The sequence below is a fragment of the Oppia nitens genome, unplaced genomic scaffold (genome assembly GCF_028296485.1).
Source record: "Oppia nitens isolate AA-2021 unplaced genomic scaffold, nextdenovo-longstitch-racon4-pilon3 scaffold33_pilon_pilon_pilon, whole genome shotgun sequence".
Taxonomy (NCBI): Eukaryota; Metazoa; Arthropoda; class Arachnida; order Sarcoptiformes; family Oppiidae; genus Oppia; species Oppia nitens.
Genome location: NW_026533214.1, coordinates 227,271 through 242,500, shown reverse-complemented (window position 1 = coordinate 242,500; position 15,230 = coordinate 227,271). Strand labels below are relative to the sequence as shown.

At 31.6% G+C, this 15,230-nt stretch overlaps 2 protein-coding genes across 2 annotated transcripts in view; both read left to right on the top strand.

Annotated features, from left to right (window-relative positions):
- The window catches only part of LOC128956834 (serine proteinase stubble-like), a 4,140-nt gene extending 1,510 nt beyond the window's left edge, over nt 1–2,630 (top strand). Inside the window, exon 3 of the mRNA XM_054302546.1 lies at nt 2,290–2,630. Coding sequence (XP_054158521.1) covers nt 2,290–2,630 — 341 coding nt within the window. The remainder of the gene's footprint in view (nt 1–2,289) is intronic.
- A 5,293-nt stretch (nt 2,631–7,923) lies between these two features.
- On the top strand, nt 7,924–12,120 carry LOC128956833 (carboxypeptidase Q-like). The gene is made up of 7 exons (XM_054302545.1): nt 7,924–7,954; nt 10,295–10,605; nt 10,678–10,947; nt 11,048–11,099; nt 11,203–11,390; nt 11,478–11,672; nt 11,746–12,120. The coding sequence occupies exons 1-7, from the start codon at nt 7,924–7,926 to the stop codon at nt 12,118–12,120; spliced, it is 1,422 nt and encodes a 473-aa protein (XP_054158520.1).
- Nucleotides 12,121–15,230: the final 3,110 nt, after the last annotated feature.

The following is a 15,230-nucleotide window of genomic DNA, read 5'->3' as shown; positions in this document are numbered from 1 at the left end:
TGTCTCTCTCTGTCTCTCTCTGTCTCTCTCTGTCTCTCTCTGTCTCTCTCTGTCTCTCTCTGTCTCTCTCTGTCTCTCTCTGTCTCTCTCTGTCTCTCTCTGTCTCTCTCTGTCTCTCTCTGTCTCTCTCTGTCTCTCTCTGTCTCTCTCTGTCTCTCTCTGTCTCTCTCTGTCTCTCTCTGTCTCTCTCTGTCTCTCTCTGTCTCTCTCTGTCTCTCTCTGTCTCTCTCTGTCTCTCTCTGTCTCTCTCTGTCTCTCTCTGTCTCTCTCTGTCTCTCTCTGTCTCTCTCTGTCTCTCTCTGTCTCTCTCTGTCTCTCTCTGTCTCTCTCTGTCTCTCTCTGTCTCTCTCTGTCTCTCTCTGTCTCTCTCTGTCTCTCTCTGTCTCTCTCTGTCTCTCTCTGTCTCTCTCTGTCTCTCTCTGTCTCTCTCTGTCTCTCTCTGTCTCTCTCTGTCTCTCTCTGTCTCTCTCTGTCTCTCTCTGTCTCTCTCTGTCTCTCTCTGTCTCTCTCTGTCTCTCTCTGTCTCTCTCTGTCTCTCTCTGTCTCTCTCTGTCTCTCTCTGTCTCTCTCTGTCTCTCTCTGTCTCTCTCTGTCTCTCTCTGTCTCTCTCTGTCTCTCTCTGTCTCTCTCTGTCTCTCTCTCTCTCTCTGTCTCTCTCTGTCTCTCTCTGTCTCTCTCTCTCTCTCTCTGTCTCTCTCTGTCTCTCTCTGTCTCTCTCTGTCTCTCTCTGTCTCTCTCTGTCTCTCTCTGTCTCTCTCTGTCTCTCTCTGTCTCTCTCTGTCTCTCTCTGTCTCTCTCTGTCTCTCTCTGTCTCTCTCTGTCTCTCTCTGTCTCTCTCTGTCTCTCTCTGTCTCTCTCTGTCTCTCTCTGTCTCTCTCTGTCTCTCTCTGTCTCTCTCTGTCTCTCTCTGTCTCTCTCTGTCTCTCTCTGTCTCTCTCTGTCTCTCTCTGTCTCTCTCTGTCTCTCTCTGTCTCTCTCTGTCTCTCTCTGTCTCTCTCTGTCTCTCTCTGTCTCTCTCTGTCTCTCTCTGTCTCTCTCTGTCTCTCTCTGTCTCTCTCTGTCTCTCTCTGTCTCTCTCTGTCTCTCTCTGTCTCTCTCTGTCTCTCTCTGTCTCTCTCTGTCTCTCTCTGTCTCTCTCTGTCTCTCTCTGTCTCTCTCTGTCTCTCTCTGTCTCTCTCTGTCTCTCTCTGTCTCTCTCTGTCTCTCTCTGTCACTCTCTGTCTCTCTCTGTCTCTCTCTGTCTCTCTCTGTCTCTCTCTGTCTCTCTCTGTCTCTCTCTCTCTGTCTCTCTCTGTCTCTCTCTGTCTCTCTCTGTCTCTCTCTGTCTCTCTCTGTCTCTCTCTGTCTCTCTCTGTCTCTCTCTGTCTCTCTCTGTCTCTCTCTGTCTCTCTCTGTCTCTCTCTGTCTCTCTCTGTCTCTCTCTGTCTCTCTCTGTCTCTCTCTGTCTCTCTCTGTCTCTCTCTGTCTCTCTCTGTCTCTCTCTGTCTCTCTCTGTCTCTCTCTGTCTCTCTCTGTCTCTCTCTGTCTCTCTCTGTCTCTCTCTGTCTCTCTCTCTCTCTCTCTCTCTCTCTCTCTCTCTCTCTCTGTCTCTCTCTGTCTCTCTCTGTCTCTCTCTGTCTCTCTCTGTCTCTCTCTGTCTCTCTCTGTCTCTCTCTGTCTCTCTCTGTCTCTCTCTGTCTCTCTCTGTCTCTCTCTGTCTCTCTCTGTCTCTCTCTGTCTCTCTCTGTCTCTCTCTGTCTCTCTCTGTCTCTCTCTGTCTCTCTCTGTCTCTCTCTGTCTCTCTCTGTCTCTCTCTGTCTCTCTCTGTCTCTCTCTGTCTCTCTCTGTCTCTCTCTGTCTCTCTCTGTCTCTCTCTGTCTCTCTCTGTCTCTCTCTGTCTCTCTCTGTCTCTCTCTGTCTCTCTCTGTCTCTCTCTGTCTCTCTCTGTCTCTCTCTGTCTCTCTCTGTCTCTCTCTGTCTCTCTCTGTCTCTCTCTGTCTCTCTCTGTCTCTCTCTGTCTCTCTCTGTCTCTCTCTGTCTCTCTCTGTCTCTCTCTGTCTCTCTCTGTCTCTCTCTCTCTCTCTCTCTCTGTCTCTCTCTGTCTCTCTCTGTCTCTCTCTGTCTCTCTCTGTCTCTCTCTCTCTCTCTCTCTCTCTCTCTCTCTCTCTCTCTCTCTCTCTCTCTCTCTCTCTGTCTCTCTGTCTCTCTGTCTCTCTGTCTCTCTGTCTCTCTGTCTCTCTGTCTCTCTGTCTCTCTGTCTCTCTCTAATACCCCTATAATAATAATAATCACTTTTTTTTATTATTATAGCCACTCCTCGATATAAATTTCATCCGGACTCCCAGTTCTGTGCCCTATCCAGTCAGGCACCGGGTGTGGCCGGTATGGCCGGTGTTGTATACGATCCGGCAACCTATCGGGGCCCCTATCGTGGCGATTCGGGTGGCGGTTATATTGAGTATCAACAAATTGCTAATAATGCTAATAATAATAGGCGGGCCGTACTGTGCGGTATAGTTAGCGGCGGCGATGCCGACCTAATCAATCCAAGCGTACGGCTGACTCAAGTATCAAAATTCAATCAATGGTTAACCGAATCAATGAAATTGGATATACATTCAGTACATAATGTAATTGATATTAGAAATTAATTTTATAATCAAATATATATATATAAAAACAAAAATATAAAAAATTAATTATAGATAAATTCAAAAAAAAATAATTGTATGACTTTATTTATTTATTAATTTTTATTTTTTTTAGATAAATATAATTAAAATAAATTTTTAGTTTATTAATAATCAATTATTTTATTGTACAACTTTTTAATAACAAAAAAAAATAAAAATAAATATATAATATTTTTAAGCAACTAGAAAACATAAATTTAAAAAAATAAATAAATATATATTAAAATATATATTATAATAAATTTAAAAAAAATAAATAAAACATTTTTTTTAATTTAACATATTTTTTATATGATTATTAATATTATTATTAATATTATTATTATTTTATCTTATAGTTTATGTTAGGTTTTTCTCTCTCTGCGCTAAACACGACTTATCCAGTTTGTCGACACACCTACAGGTTCGGGTATCCCTTAGCAAACCGGGTCGACAGTCACAATTGCCGGGCATACGACACTGTTGGGGACACTGGGGTTCGGGTCGGGCACAGGTACGCTGACACAGTCGGGTATCGCATTCGTAGAAAATTTCGTCCTTCCTGTCGCACAGTACCGGCTGCTGGCACTGTTGGCCGACAACACACCGGCCGGTACGCAAGTCGCGGACAGTTCCCGGCCGACAGTCGTAGTTACCCGGTTTCAGACACTGGCCGGTACAGTAGGCCGTCGGGTTGGCACAGGTACGGTTGCATTGACGAGTTGAACAGTCATACCAGGCCTCGTTGTCGTGATCATCGCACTGCGGGCGTATACAGTGGCGGTCTAACCCATTATACACAAAAATATATTAGGCTACTGGTGCTTAAATTTTAGCATGCACACATTTTTTTTTTGGGGGGGTGGGGTGTGGTGTGGCGGAGGGTTACTTACTGGGACAGTACTCCAATGGTATACAATCGCCACCTAATCGGTCCAACACTTGTCCCCGTTTGCATACTGGATGGCAGCCAGGGTTACATTTTTTCACTGGACACGGTTCGGGATCGGGTTCCGAACAAGTGGCCGGACACGGGTTAGTGCACTGGCATCGGGTGCCCAGTGGACACGTTTTTGGACAAACTGTTCAATAATTTTTTGATAAATAATAATTTTTTTTTCTAAATTTTTGTTGTTGAATACCTGGCCTATTAGGTTCGGGTTCGGGTATTGGCGACGGTGGTGGCACTGGTAGTGTTGGTACTGGTGGTAAGTGTGGTATTTCCGGTTTGGCCGGGCAACTTTGCAACGGGATACAGGTGCGATTGTCGCTTAGTACATAACCCTGAGCGCATATACAGGCCGGTTGACATACGTATATAGTACACGGCCGGCGGTTTGGTTCGCGACATGTTGGCGGACACGGGTTAATACAGCCGCACTGATAGCCTGGTCGACATCGTATAGATTTGCACTCTAGTTATAGATTAATAGTAGTAATAATAATAATTAAATAGTATTTATAATGAATACTAGAGCTGCAAAAAAAACGGGTCGGTTTTGTGTTTCAATGTGTGTGTGTGTATAACTCACCAATGGGTTGGTTTTCGGGAACTGCTGGCGGCAGATGTACTTCGGGAACACCAGTTTCGGGTAACGGTTTTACCGGCGGTTTAGGTCTGTGTTCGGGTAATATTTCGGGTATCGATGGTCTATGTGGTGGTGGTTGTACTTCAGCTGTTGGCGGTTCGGGTCTCGGCTTACGTGTAGTAGTAGTGGTAGTATAGATTGGTTCGGTTTCGGCCGTGACCTCAGGTCGTGGCCGTTGAGTAGTAGTAGTAGTGATTGGTCTGTGCTGTTCGGGTGTAGCCTCTGGTCGTACCTGCGGTGGTTGTGGTGGTCTATGTGGATGAGTCTCGGGTTCGGGTCTGCCCTGAGTAGACTCTGGACGCGGTCTACGAGTAGTAGTAGTTGTAGTAGTAATGGGCGGCCAATGAACCTCCGGAGCTGTCGGTTCGGGTCTCGGTCTACGTGTTGTAGTTGTCTGTGTTGGTCTGTGAACTTCGGGTATGGTTTCGGGTCGAACAGGTCTACGACTAGTAGTAGTACTACTTATTGACGGAATTGTTACCCAAATGTCTTCTTCGCTGCCTTCGTCGTAATCTTCTTCAGCTTCGGGTTCCGGGTTTACGGGTTCCCACTCCTGGTTCGGCGGGTATTCGGATTCGGGTGTTGGAGGCGGCGGTGGCGGTGGTGGTGTTTGTTTAGGCGGTGTCGGCGTTATCCATGTGTGATGAGTCCACGGTTCGGGTCGCTGAGTCGGCCGACGTGTAGTAGTAGTAGTAGTTATTGGCGGTGGTCTCCACGTTTCGGGTCGTACGGGTGCTGGAGGTCTGCTGGCTGTAGGTCTGTAATGCGGCGGTGGTGGCGGTCGCGACCACTCGTTATAACCTTCGTCGCTATTTTCCGGTTCGGGTGGCCACTGATTATTATTACCCGATGATGGTGGTGGTAGCGGTTGGCCACTATTGTCTATCCAATTGGTGTTTGCCCAGTCATCGTATTCGGATTCGGGTTGCGGTTGCGGTTCGGGTTTGGATTCGGATTCGGGTTCCGATTCGGGTTCTAATTCTATCTGCGATTCCGGCGGCGGTTCGGTTGGAAACTCTGGGTTAGGTTTGGCGTGAGTTTTACCGTTGTTTTTATGGCCAAAAAATTCAATATCTTGGTTGTCGACGATTGCATTACTACTGGTTTGAGTGGATTCAGTGGTGGAAAATGTTTTACTAATTAATATTAGATTTAAAACACATATCAATAATTGTGTTATAAATAAACTATTCATAACTATAATTGATTATTAATAACAGTTATAAAAACTAATTGTTATTATTATTATTATTAGTAATTATTTTAGATTTTAGTTAATTAAATGATAGTTTAGTTTTTACAAAACTATATAAATATATTTAAATAATTATTTACATTTAGTTTATATGTTTGAAATAAATTAAATATTTAAAATTTATATATATATATGTAGTTTAGTAATTAGCATACTATATATATTAATATATAATATGTAAAATAAATTTGTTTATTTTTTAATTTTATAAAACTAATTTATAAGTCATTGGCTTATATTTATTTATTTTTATATTTTATATAAAAGTTTATAAACTAGTGAATAGTGTAAAATAGTGAAAGTGTTATTTAATTAATTAATTAATTAAAAATAATGTTGTTTACTATTTAATAATATTATTTTATTTTTCTATTATTTTTTGTTTAATTTGCATATTTTTTTGTAAAACACATTTAGTAAAGTAATTTACTAAATACAGTATAATATTAGACTTATATTTTATAAAATTTAATATTTTAACTAAAGTAAACTTTTATATATATATATATTTTTATAAAACTAAATATTTTTTATATTTTTAATTTATTTTAAATATAAACATTTTTTTAAAAATTAATAGATTAAATATATTGAATATTAAAATATGCAATTGATATTAAAAAGTTTTTAATAAGTTTTTTTTATAACTAAATTAATATTATTAAATTTTAATTAAAAAAAATATTAACAAAAAAATAATAAGAAATCACACAATAAAATATAAATTGCAAACAAAAATATTTTTTATTACATTTTATTGAAACAATTATTTATATAAAAAATTATATTCAATAGATTGTAAATAAAAACAAAATAATATTCATAATCATAATAACAAATAATAATTATAACACAAATTAATTATTTGAAACAAACAAACAAAATAATAATAATATCAATGAAAAAAAAATCAATTATTTTTTAATATTGAAGGCCTGGTTGTTGTAATGCTGTTTGAATTGGACATTAGGTACCGCCGATAGACGGGCGACGTTTTGATGGACAGGTGCGGCAATTACTTCACGGTTACCAAAATCATGGGCAGCGGCGGCACCGGTATTACCTTTGATAAAACTGTATTGAAAGGAGGCGGGACCCGATTGAAAGCCATACTTTTCGCCGGTTTGCTCGATAGTATAGTCGCGGCTATACTCGGGAACGGCACCAGAAACGCCAGTATATGCACCGTATGTTTTCGGTACGTATGCTTGTTGTTGGCGGACACCGTATGTCTGGGGAACATATGATTGTTGGACACCAAAGGTCTGGGGAACGTATGCTTGTTGTTGTTGGACACCGTATGTCTGGGGAACGTATGCTTGTTGTTGTTGTTGGGGTAGATAGTTATTATAGTAGGAGCCATAGTTTAGACCATTGCCAACAACATGAGGTACGGGTGTCTGGTGGACAATTGGATTGACACCACCGTAGTCGGAGACTACCTGTCCAGAGACAGCTGCTGCTGAAAGGGCTAGAAGTACCAGTGCGTACTGTAAAGTAAAACAAACAAAAAAATAAAACATTAATTAACTATTAGCTAACTAAGCTAAACTATTAGTTTAGTTAATAATACCATTTTTTTTGATGATATGTAGGGATCAGTGTTATATAATGGACAATAAATAGCTGTTTAGTGATGGTGTGAGTGAGGACTGGTAGGTAAACTACTAGACCTTATATACTATCGGGAAAAAAAATTTTGTTAACAAAAAAAGTAACCTTGAGACAACTGTCCCCTTCCCCTCCCCTTCCCCTCCCCTTCCCCTCCCCTCCCCTCCCCTCCCCTCCCCTCCCATCCCTCTCTCTCTCTCTCTCTCTCTCCATGAGCCACACGAGTGTATGATATTATATAATAATAATAATTTTTTTGCTTATATTTAGTTTTTTATTGACCAAAACTTTTTTATTTTTTGTATAAAATAAAAAGTTTTATTTTTAGGGATAATATTAATATATAATAGCTATTCAATTGGGAATAATTTTTTTTTTATTTTATGGCACTGTATATGTATACTAATTAATATTATATAACTTTTTGTATATTTTTGTTTTAATAATCTTTATATACTTTATATTAATATATAAATAATTTTTTATAATATATGTAAAACATGTACTATATTTTTCCAGTGAAAAAAAATATATATATAAAATCTAAAATCTTTTTTTTTCTTCAAAACTAATTATCATTTATTATTTTATTTTTAGTTTTTATTTTGTTTTTCAATAATAAATATATATTGATATATAATTTTGATAGTTATGTACTAAACATGTGTGCGAAAAGTTTTCCATTTAATTATTATTATTATTATTATTATTATTGATAATATATAGTAAAAGTTTTTTTTTATTTCAATGTCCATAACATTTACATATATATTTAAGTTTGTATTTAACTTTATATATATATATATATATAGATTTGATGTCAAAATACGTGACCAGAGTTTACAATTGTATAGCACATACATACATAAAAAACATACGTTTCTTTTCAAAATAATATTAATAATAATAATAATAATTTATATGTGATATATATTTTATATTTTATTATTTTCTAATTACTTTTAAGTAGACTGTATGGAGAAACACAAAAAAAATGATAGAAAAGATTGATTTTTTTTTGTTTGTTGGTAACTAGTGTTTGGTCAGAGAGAGAGAGAGAGAGAGAGAGAGAGAGAGAGAGAGAGAGAGAGAGAGAGAAGAGAGTTAGAGGACAGGTATGTATAGAAAGTTTTGGTAGTACTGAATGAAAGTCATAGATATATATATAGAAAGAAAGAAAGAGAGAGAGAGAGAGAGAGAGAGAGAAAGAGAGTTAGAGGACAGGTATGTATAGAAAGGTTTGGTAGTACTGAATGAAAGTCATAGATATATATATATAGAAAGAGAGAGAGAGAGAGAGAGAGAGAGAGAGAGAGAGAGAGAGGAGACCGCTTGACAACAATAACTACTATTACACTGTTTTATATATATATGTTTTTTTTGTTAAACAGTTGAGAACCGGCATATCTAGTATGCACCTGTATGTTTAACACTACCAGGGTTAAAACATTTTATTATTAATTGATAGTGTATATGGTCATAAAATAAATAAATAATTACTATTTTATATGGGGGGCTTATATTTTTTTCTACATAGATACTACTATTTTTTTATGGTAGAGGTGATAGGATAGGTTGAAACTTTTTTTTTGTTTTTTGTTTTTTAATTATAAATAAATTAAAATATATAATATGATTACAATGTATACATATATTTATATATATACAGTGTATATAAATCATTATAAGTCGGCAATTTATTATCTATAGTATTATAATATATATACCTGTATTATGTAATACATAGGTATATTAAATTGTTATGAAAAATGTATGTATTTATTGCTATATACTGTTTATATAATAAAATTTGAAATTATAAATTTTTTATGATTTATTAATACAATCTAAAGATTTTCATCATTATTTATTTTATTTTTTTGATTCAACATTTATGATTTATTTAGCTGAAAATAATTTTTATTATTACTATTTAAAACTTAAAATTAATAATTATTTATTAATTTTTTTAATCTATTAATTAAATCTAGTAATTATATTATTATTTTTTAGTTCAATATATTGATTTCATTATTTATTTATTTTTAATATACATTACACACATAACTATTTTATAAAACAATTAATCGCAATCAAATAATATTGAGAAATAATAAAAAATATTTAACAATTATTATTATTATTATTATTATTATTATTATTATTATTATTATTATTATTATTATTATTATTATTATTATTATTATTATTATTATTATTATTATTATTATTATTATTATTATTATTATTATTATTATTATTATTATTATTATTATTATTATTATTATTATTATTATTATTATTATTATTATTATTATTATTATTATTATTATTATTATTGATAATAATAAAAATCAGCTAAATAAATATTTGTAAAAAAAATTTGTAATATCATTCATAAATGTCAATGCTAAATATTTTTGTAATTTGATATATCTATCAATAGTTATAGAGATAATAAAACTATATATTATAAAAATACAATGTATTTTTTTATAAAAAAAAATTAATAAAATTTTATTATCAGTAAATTGAAAACATTATAATCTTTAATTTATTAAAGTTCATATAATCAATAATTACAGTACAATATTAGAAATAATTTTATCATCAAATAAAATATTATATTAAATATTATATCGTATATAGTTTTTTAAGGCACAAAATTGTTAAAATTTAGGAAAAAAATTATTATTAATAAGTTATACTAAAATAAAATAAATAATATTTATAATTGAATTATAGAAAACTATAATTATTAATAATAATAGTATTATTAATATTAATAATTATGGCATTATTTCTCAATATTAATAATAATAATAATAAATCAATAATAAATGGTTATTTGAAAAAAAAATTATTATTACCTGATTTAAGTACAAAGTTTATAAAATATTTTTACAAAAAAATTATATAAAAATGCCAATAAATATTTGAAATAATACTTAAGTATTTATTTTAAAATTTTATATTATTTATTATATTATTTATTTTGTTAAAAAAAACTTTTAATAATATCCTAATGTTTTTTTAAACATAAAATTAATATATAATTAATCAATTATTTATTTATTTTTTTTTGGAAAAAAATTATTTATTTATTTTTTTAAAAAAGATATAAAAAATGAAAAATATATTTATTTTTATAATATTAATTACAATACAAGTGTTTTGTGTTGATTTAGTCCCAAAAACAACAACTACAACAACATTTGATCCGAAAATATGTGAATCATTGCCTGAATTTAATACCAAAATCCGTCAACAAATTGCCAACATTTCCGCCGACGTCCAGAAAATCATTGACTATGTGGTCAACGATGACGGCCCGGACAGTGGCCTAACCTATAAGGAGTTAGAAAAGTTTGTCGACCAGTTTGGCTCCCGTTTTACGGGAACTGCTAATCTTGAGTCGGCCATCGACTATATGGTTGATCGATTGAAACGGGAACGACATGATAAAGTTTATACCGAAAATGTTACCGTTCCTGTTTGGGTATGTATGATATACCTGTCCATCAAATCATACGACTATTACTAATACTATTTGTAATATATGTTATGACAGATACGTGGCAAGGAATGGGCACAAATGGTCAGTCCACGTAACAAACCGCTAAACATATTGAGTTTAGGCTACAGTGTCGGTACCAATGGATCAGTACTTACCGGTGATGTTATAGTTGTCAAAACATTTGATGAACTAAATAGACGATCACAGGAAGTCCGGGGAAAGTTTGTTGTCTATAACTATGATTTTGTTAGCTATTTTGAATCAGTTCAATATAGAGAATATGGTGCCAGTCGTGCGGCACAGTACGGTGCTATCGGTGCACTGGTAGGTATTTTTTTTTTAAATTATTATTATTAGATTTTAATTTTTTTTTTGAATACATACTAAATTGTATATTAATTTACTTTTTTTTATCAATCAATAGATCCGATCGGTGACACCGTTTTCAATCAACTCACCGCATACTGGAGGACAAAGTTAGTATAGTATAGTATTATTATTATTTTAATTATCAATACTGTATTATAATAGTATAAAAATTATTATTATTATTATTACATTTTTTATGATGTATGATAGCCTACGCTAATAATGTTACGAAAATACCGGCCGTCAGTATTACCGTAGAAGATGCCGAACTGTTTGGTCGATTGGCTGGCCGTGGTATCAACATTACGGTCAGTCTATCAATGGAGGCCCATATGAATGGTGTGGGCGTATCGAGGAATACTATCAGCGAGATTACCGGTTCAAACAAACCGGATGAGGTATTGAAACAATTTTTTGTTTGTTTGTTAAACAATAACATTATAGCTATAAGTGTTGTTATCAAACATTTTTCTATAAACAATTAGGTAGTACTAGTATCGGGTCATCTGGACTCATGGGACGTAGGACAGGGAGCCATGGATGACGGCGGCGGTGCATTCATATCATGGCGGGCACTGTCGGTCATCAAAAAACTTGGTCTCCGACCGAAACGTACTGTACGATCGGTGCTGTGGACGGGCGAGGAAATGGGTCTAATCGGTGCTAAACAGTACACACAGGTATGTAAACACTGTACTGTTTAATAATAAAAACTTATTAATAGATAAAAAAAATTATTTATTGATTTATTAGCAACACTTGTCTGAGTTAAGCAAAATAAGTATAGCTATGGAGTCGGACATCGGGACGTTTACGCCGACGGGTATAACCTATTCGGGCCAAAACCCGACCGCACAGTGTATTGTCAATCAAATACTTCAATCGTTGAAACCGATAAACGCCAGTCAGTTGAGGATCGGTAGCGAAGGTTCCGATATTGAGCTATTGATGGGTAAAGGAGTGCCCGGCAGTAGTCTAGACAACCGTAACGACCGATACTTTTACTTTCATCATTCGGCCGGCGATACGATGACCGTCGAGAATCGGCGCGATCTGGACTTATGTACGGCCGTATGGGCGGCCACTGCCTACGGGTTGGCCTCAATCGATGACCAATTGCCCCGATAATAGTAGACCGAAAAATATATATATATATATTTTTTAGTCTAATTATTCAAATTAAATACAACAACAAAAATGTAAATTTAATTTTTATCAGTTATTAGATTTATTTGATTAATAGTTACTTAAATGAAATTTTTTAGATATTTATTTAATTAATTAATAAAAAAAAATGTGTTAATATTTAAAATCTGCTTAAATCAAATAATATTTAAGTAATAATAATTTTAAAAATTAAATATACTATATATTTTTTGTACTAAACAAATATAAATTGAATAAACTAAACAAATAAAATTTAAAAATTTTAATTTTTATAAATGCTAAATATATTATTTTAATATTAGATATATATTTATCAATAGTTGAAAAATGTTTTGATATTACTGTGTATATATATATATATATATATATATATATAAACTAAAACACAATGTGTTTGAAAATTATTAATAAATATTTTTAAAAGTAAACATTAATACTAACATTTGAATGTATTTTTTTGATACTATAGTATTCATTATTTTTCAATTAAATAGTATTTAATTATTTTATATCTCAATATATTAATTGATAAATATTATAAAATCAATTAAAATATAATTAATACTTTATTATTATTATTTTTTAAAAGTGTTATTTGATTATTTTTTTAAAAAAATTGAAATAAAATAAAATAGTTTTTATAATTATTATTTTTAATACATAAATATTATATTTTTAAATAAATATGAAACCGTAACTTAAGTTGAAAATAACACCAAAAATAATGATAAAAATTATAATATTTTTTTATTTACTTAAATCTACTAAAAAAAAATAATTTTAGTTAGTAATCATAATTATTGTATATTAATTATTATTAGTATTTTATATGATATTAATTATTAGATATATATTATACCAACAACAACAAAAAAAAACTATAAATTAATGTTAAGTAAAATAATTACAATTAATTTATTATTGTTGTTGTTGTGTTTCAACACAAATGTTTGGACGACCATTGAAATGGTTGACTACCCGAACATAACTGTCCCTCAGTGTGGTATCGGTCGACAATCATTGCTTGGAAACGGCAAATGTTTTCAATGGTTATCCCAATCTAATCAAAGTCTAACCCATGATGTGAATAATGGACGCAATCCAGGACCGGGTGAAGTGCCGTTTGCCGTATGGGTAGACTGACCACCCAATTTATTAGTAAACCTGTATAATAGTATAAAATTATTATTTTCACCTGTATTTTCCTGTATATTAAATATTATATTCCTGTATGTTAACCTGTACTTAAATAACTATATTTTCGTATAAATTTATAATATAAATTAAGAAAAATTTTAATTTAGATACTATAATTATAAAAAAAGTTAAAATTATTTTATATTGAACATGAACAATTTTAGAAATATTTATACATTTTTTATATTTAAACAAATATTTTAAATATTTAAACTGTATATTAAAAATACAAGCAATTTTTTTACTAACAAATCTTAATTCATAGTTATTCTATACTTTTATTAATCAATTAGTTTTGCATATTTTAAAACTGTATATTTTATTATACAGGTTAGCCCTCTCCTGTCGCCTGTATTAGACTCTTGATTCCTGTATAATACAGGCGGCACCTGTATGGGTGGTCAGTCTACGTATGGGTTGTACGCAAGGAGTAAATACCATTAAAAAAAATATTATTTATTTTTTCTAACAACCAATAGTTATAATAATAATAATAATAATAATAATAATAATTTTAAATTAAAATTATTTTAATATTTACTATGACTAAAAAACTAATTATAGTAGAAGTTATGGATCGGGTGTTATAATAAATAAACGATGGATAATGACTGCCGCACACGTATTATAGTAAATATATATATAATCATTATTTAAATAATATATATATATATATATATATAGTTAAATATAATCAGAGTAAAGCAATGGGGGGGGGGTAGGGGAGTAAAGCCAAAATATCACTCTATGATGATCGCGATTTTGGAATTTTACCCCACCCCCTCCCTCACCCCAAACATTTTGACCAATTGGGAAAAATTGTTGCTTAAAAACAAAGAAAAAATACTCACCCCCCCCCTGTAAAATTTTGACACCTATATTTTAATAGTTTATAAATTTTAATTGATACTATTTTAATGTTATTTTAAAAATTAATATATAGACTATTAAGTAAAATAGTGAAAAATTTCGTCTAAAAACTCATCTAAAAATTAAAATATTCAACTATAAAAAAAAATTAAAAATATGGTTACCCATTTGTCAAAAAGTCAGTAAGTTTAAATTTAAGTTAAAATTATCAAGATAAATAATAAAGATAGTAAAAACAATAATTAGCTGCTTATAAATACAATAAAAAGTGTACACCCTACTTTAAACCACCCCTCAAAAAATTTTTTTTTTAATTTATAAATATACCACACCCTACTCCTCCCCCCCCCCTAAAATCCAAAACCTTGCTTAACCCTAATATTCATTAATATATATATATATATATACAGTATATACTGTATACTTTATAATATTTAATTCAATTATCATAATTTAATTATTTAAAGTATTAATTATATTTTTAACTACACATATAATTTTTTATTATAGTTTAATTATTTAATTACTTATAAAAATCGGACCGTATAATAATCGTGTTATCGCCTGATATATATATATTGCAGTGTTTTTTGTTCAGTTAGTTTACTTTCAAAAAGTTTCAAAACAAAAAAAAATTCAATTAAAGGTTTAAAATTTTATTTTCTCATAAAAACTAATTAATTGTAAAAATCCTAAAATATAATAATCATTTTTTTGTTAATTTGAATTTTAAATTGTATTTTTTTTAAAATGCTATTTGACATATAAATATTTTATAAAAAACAAACATGATAAATTATTATTTTTTTAATTATCCAGTTCATTATAATGATGCTATTGAAAAATGTTTTTTTTTTGATATTTGTGTACTAAAACTAAAACACAATGTGTTTAAAAATTATTAATAAATATATATTAAATTAAACATTAATACTATTTTTTTTAATACCTATCTTATAATATTCATAATAAGTGTAAAAAATTTAATCATCAATGGAGACATA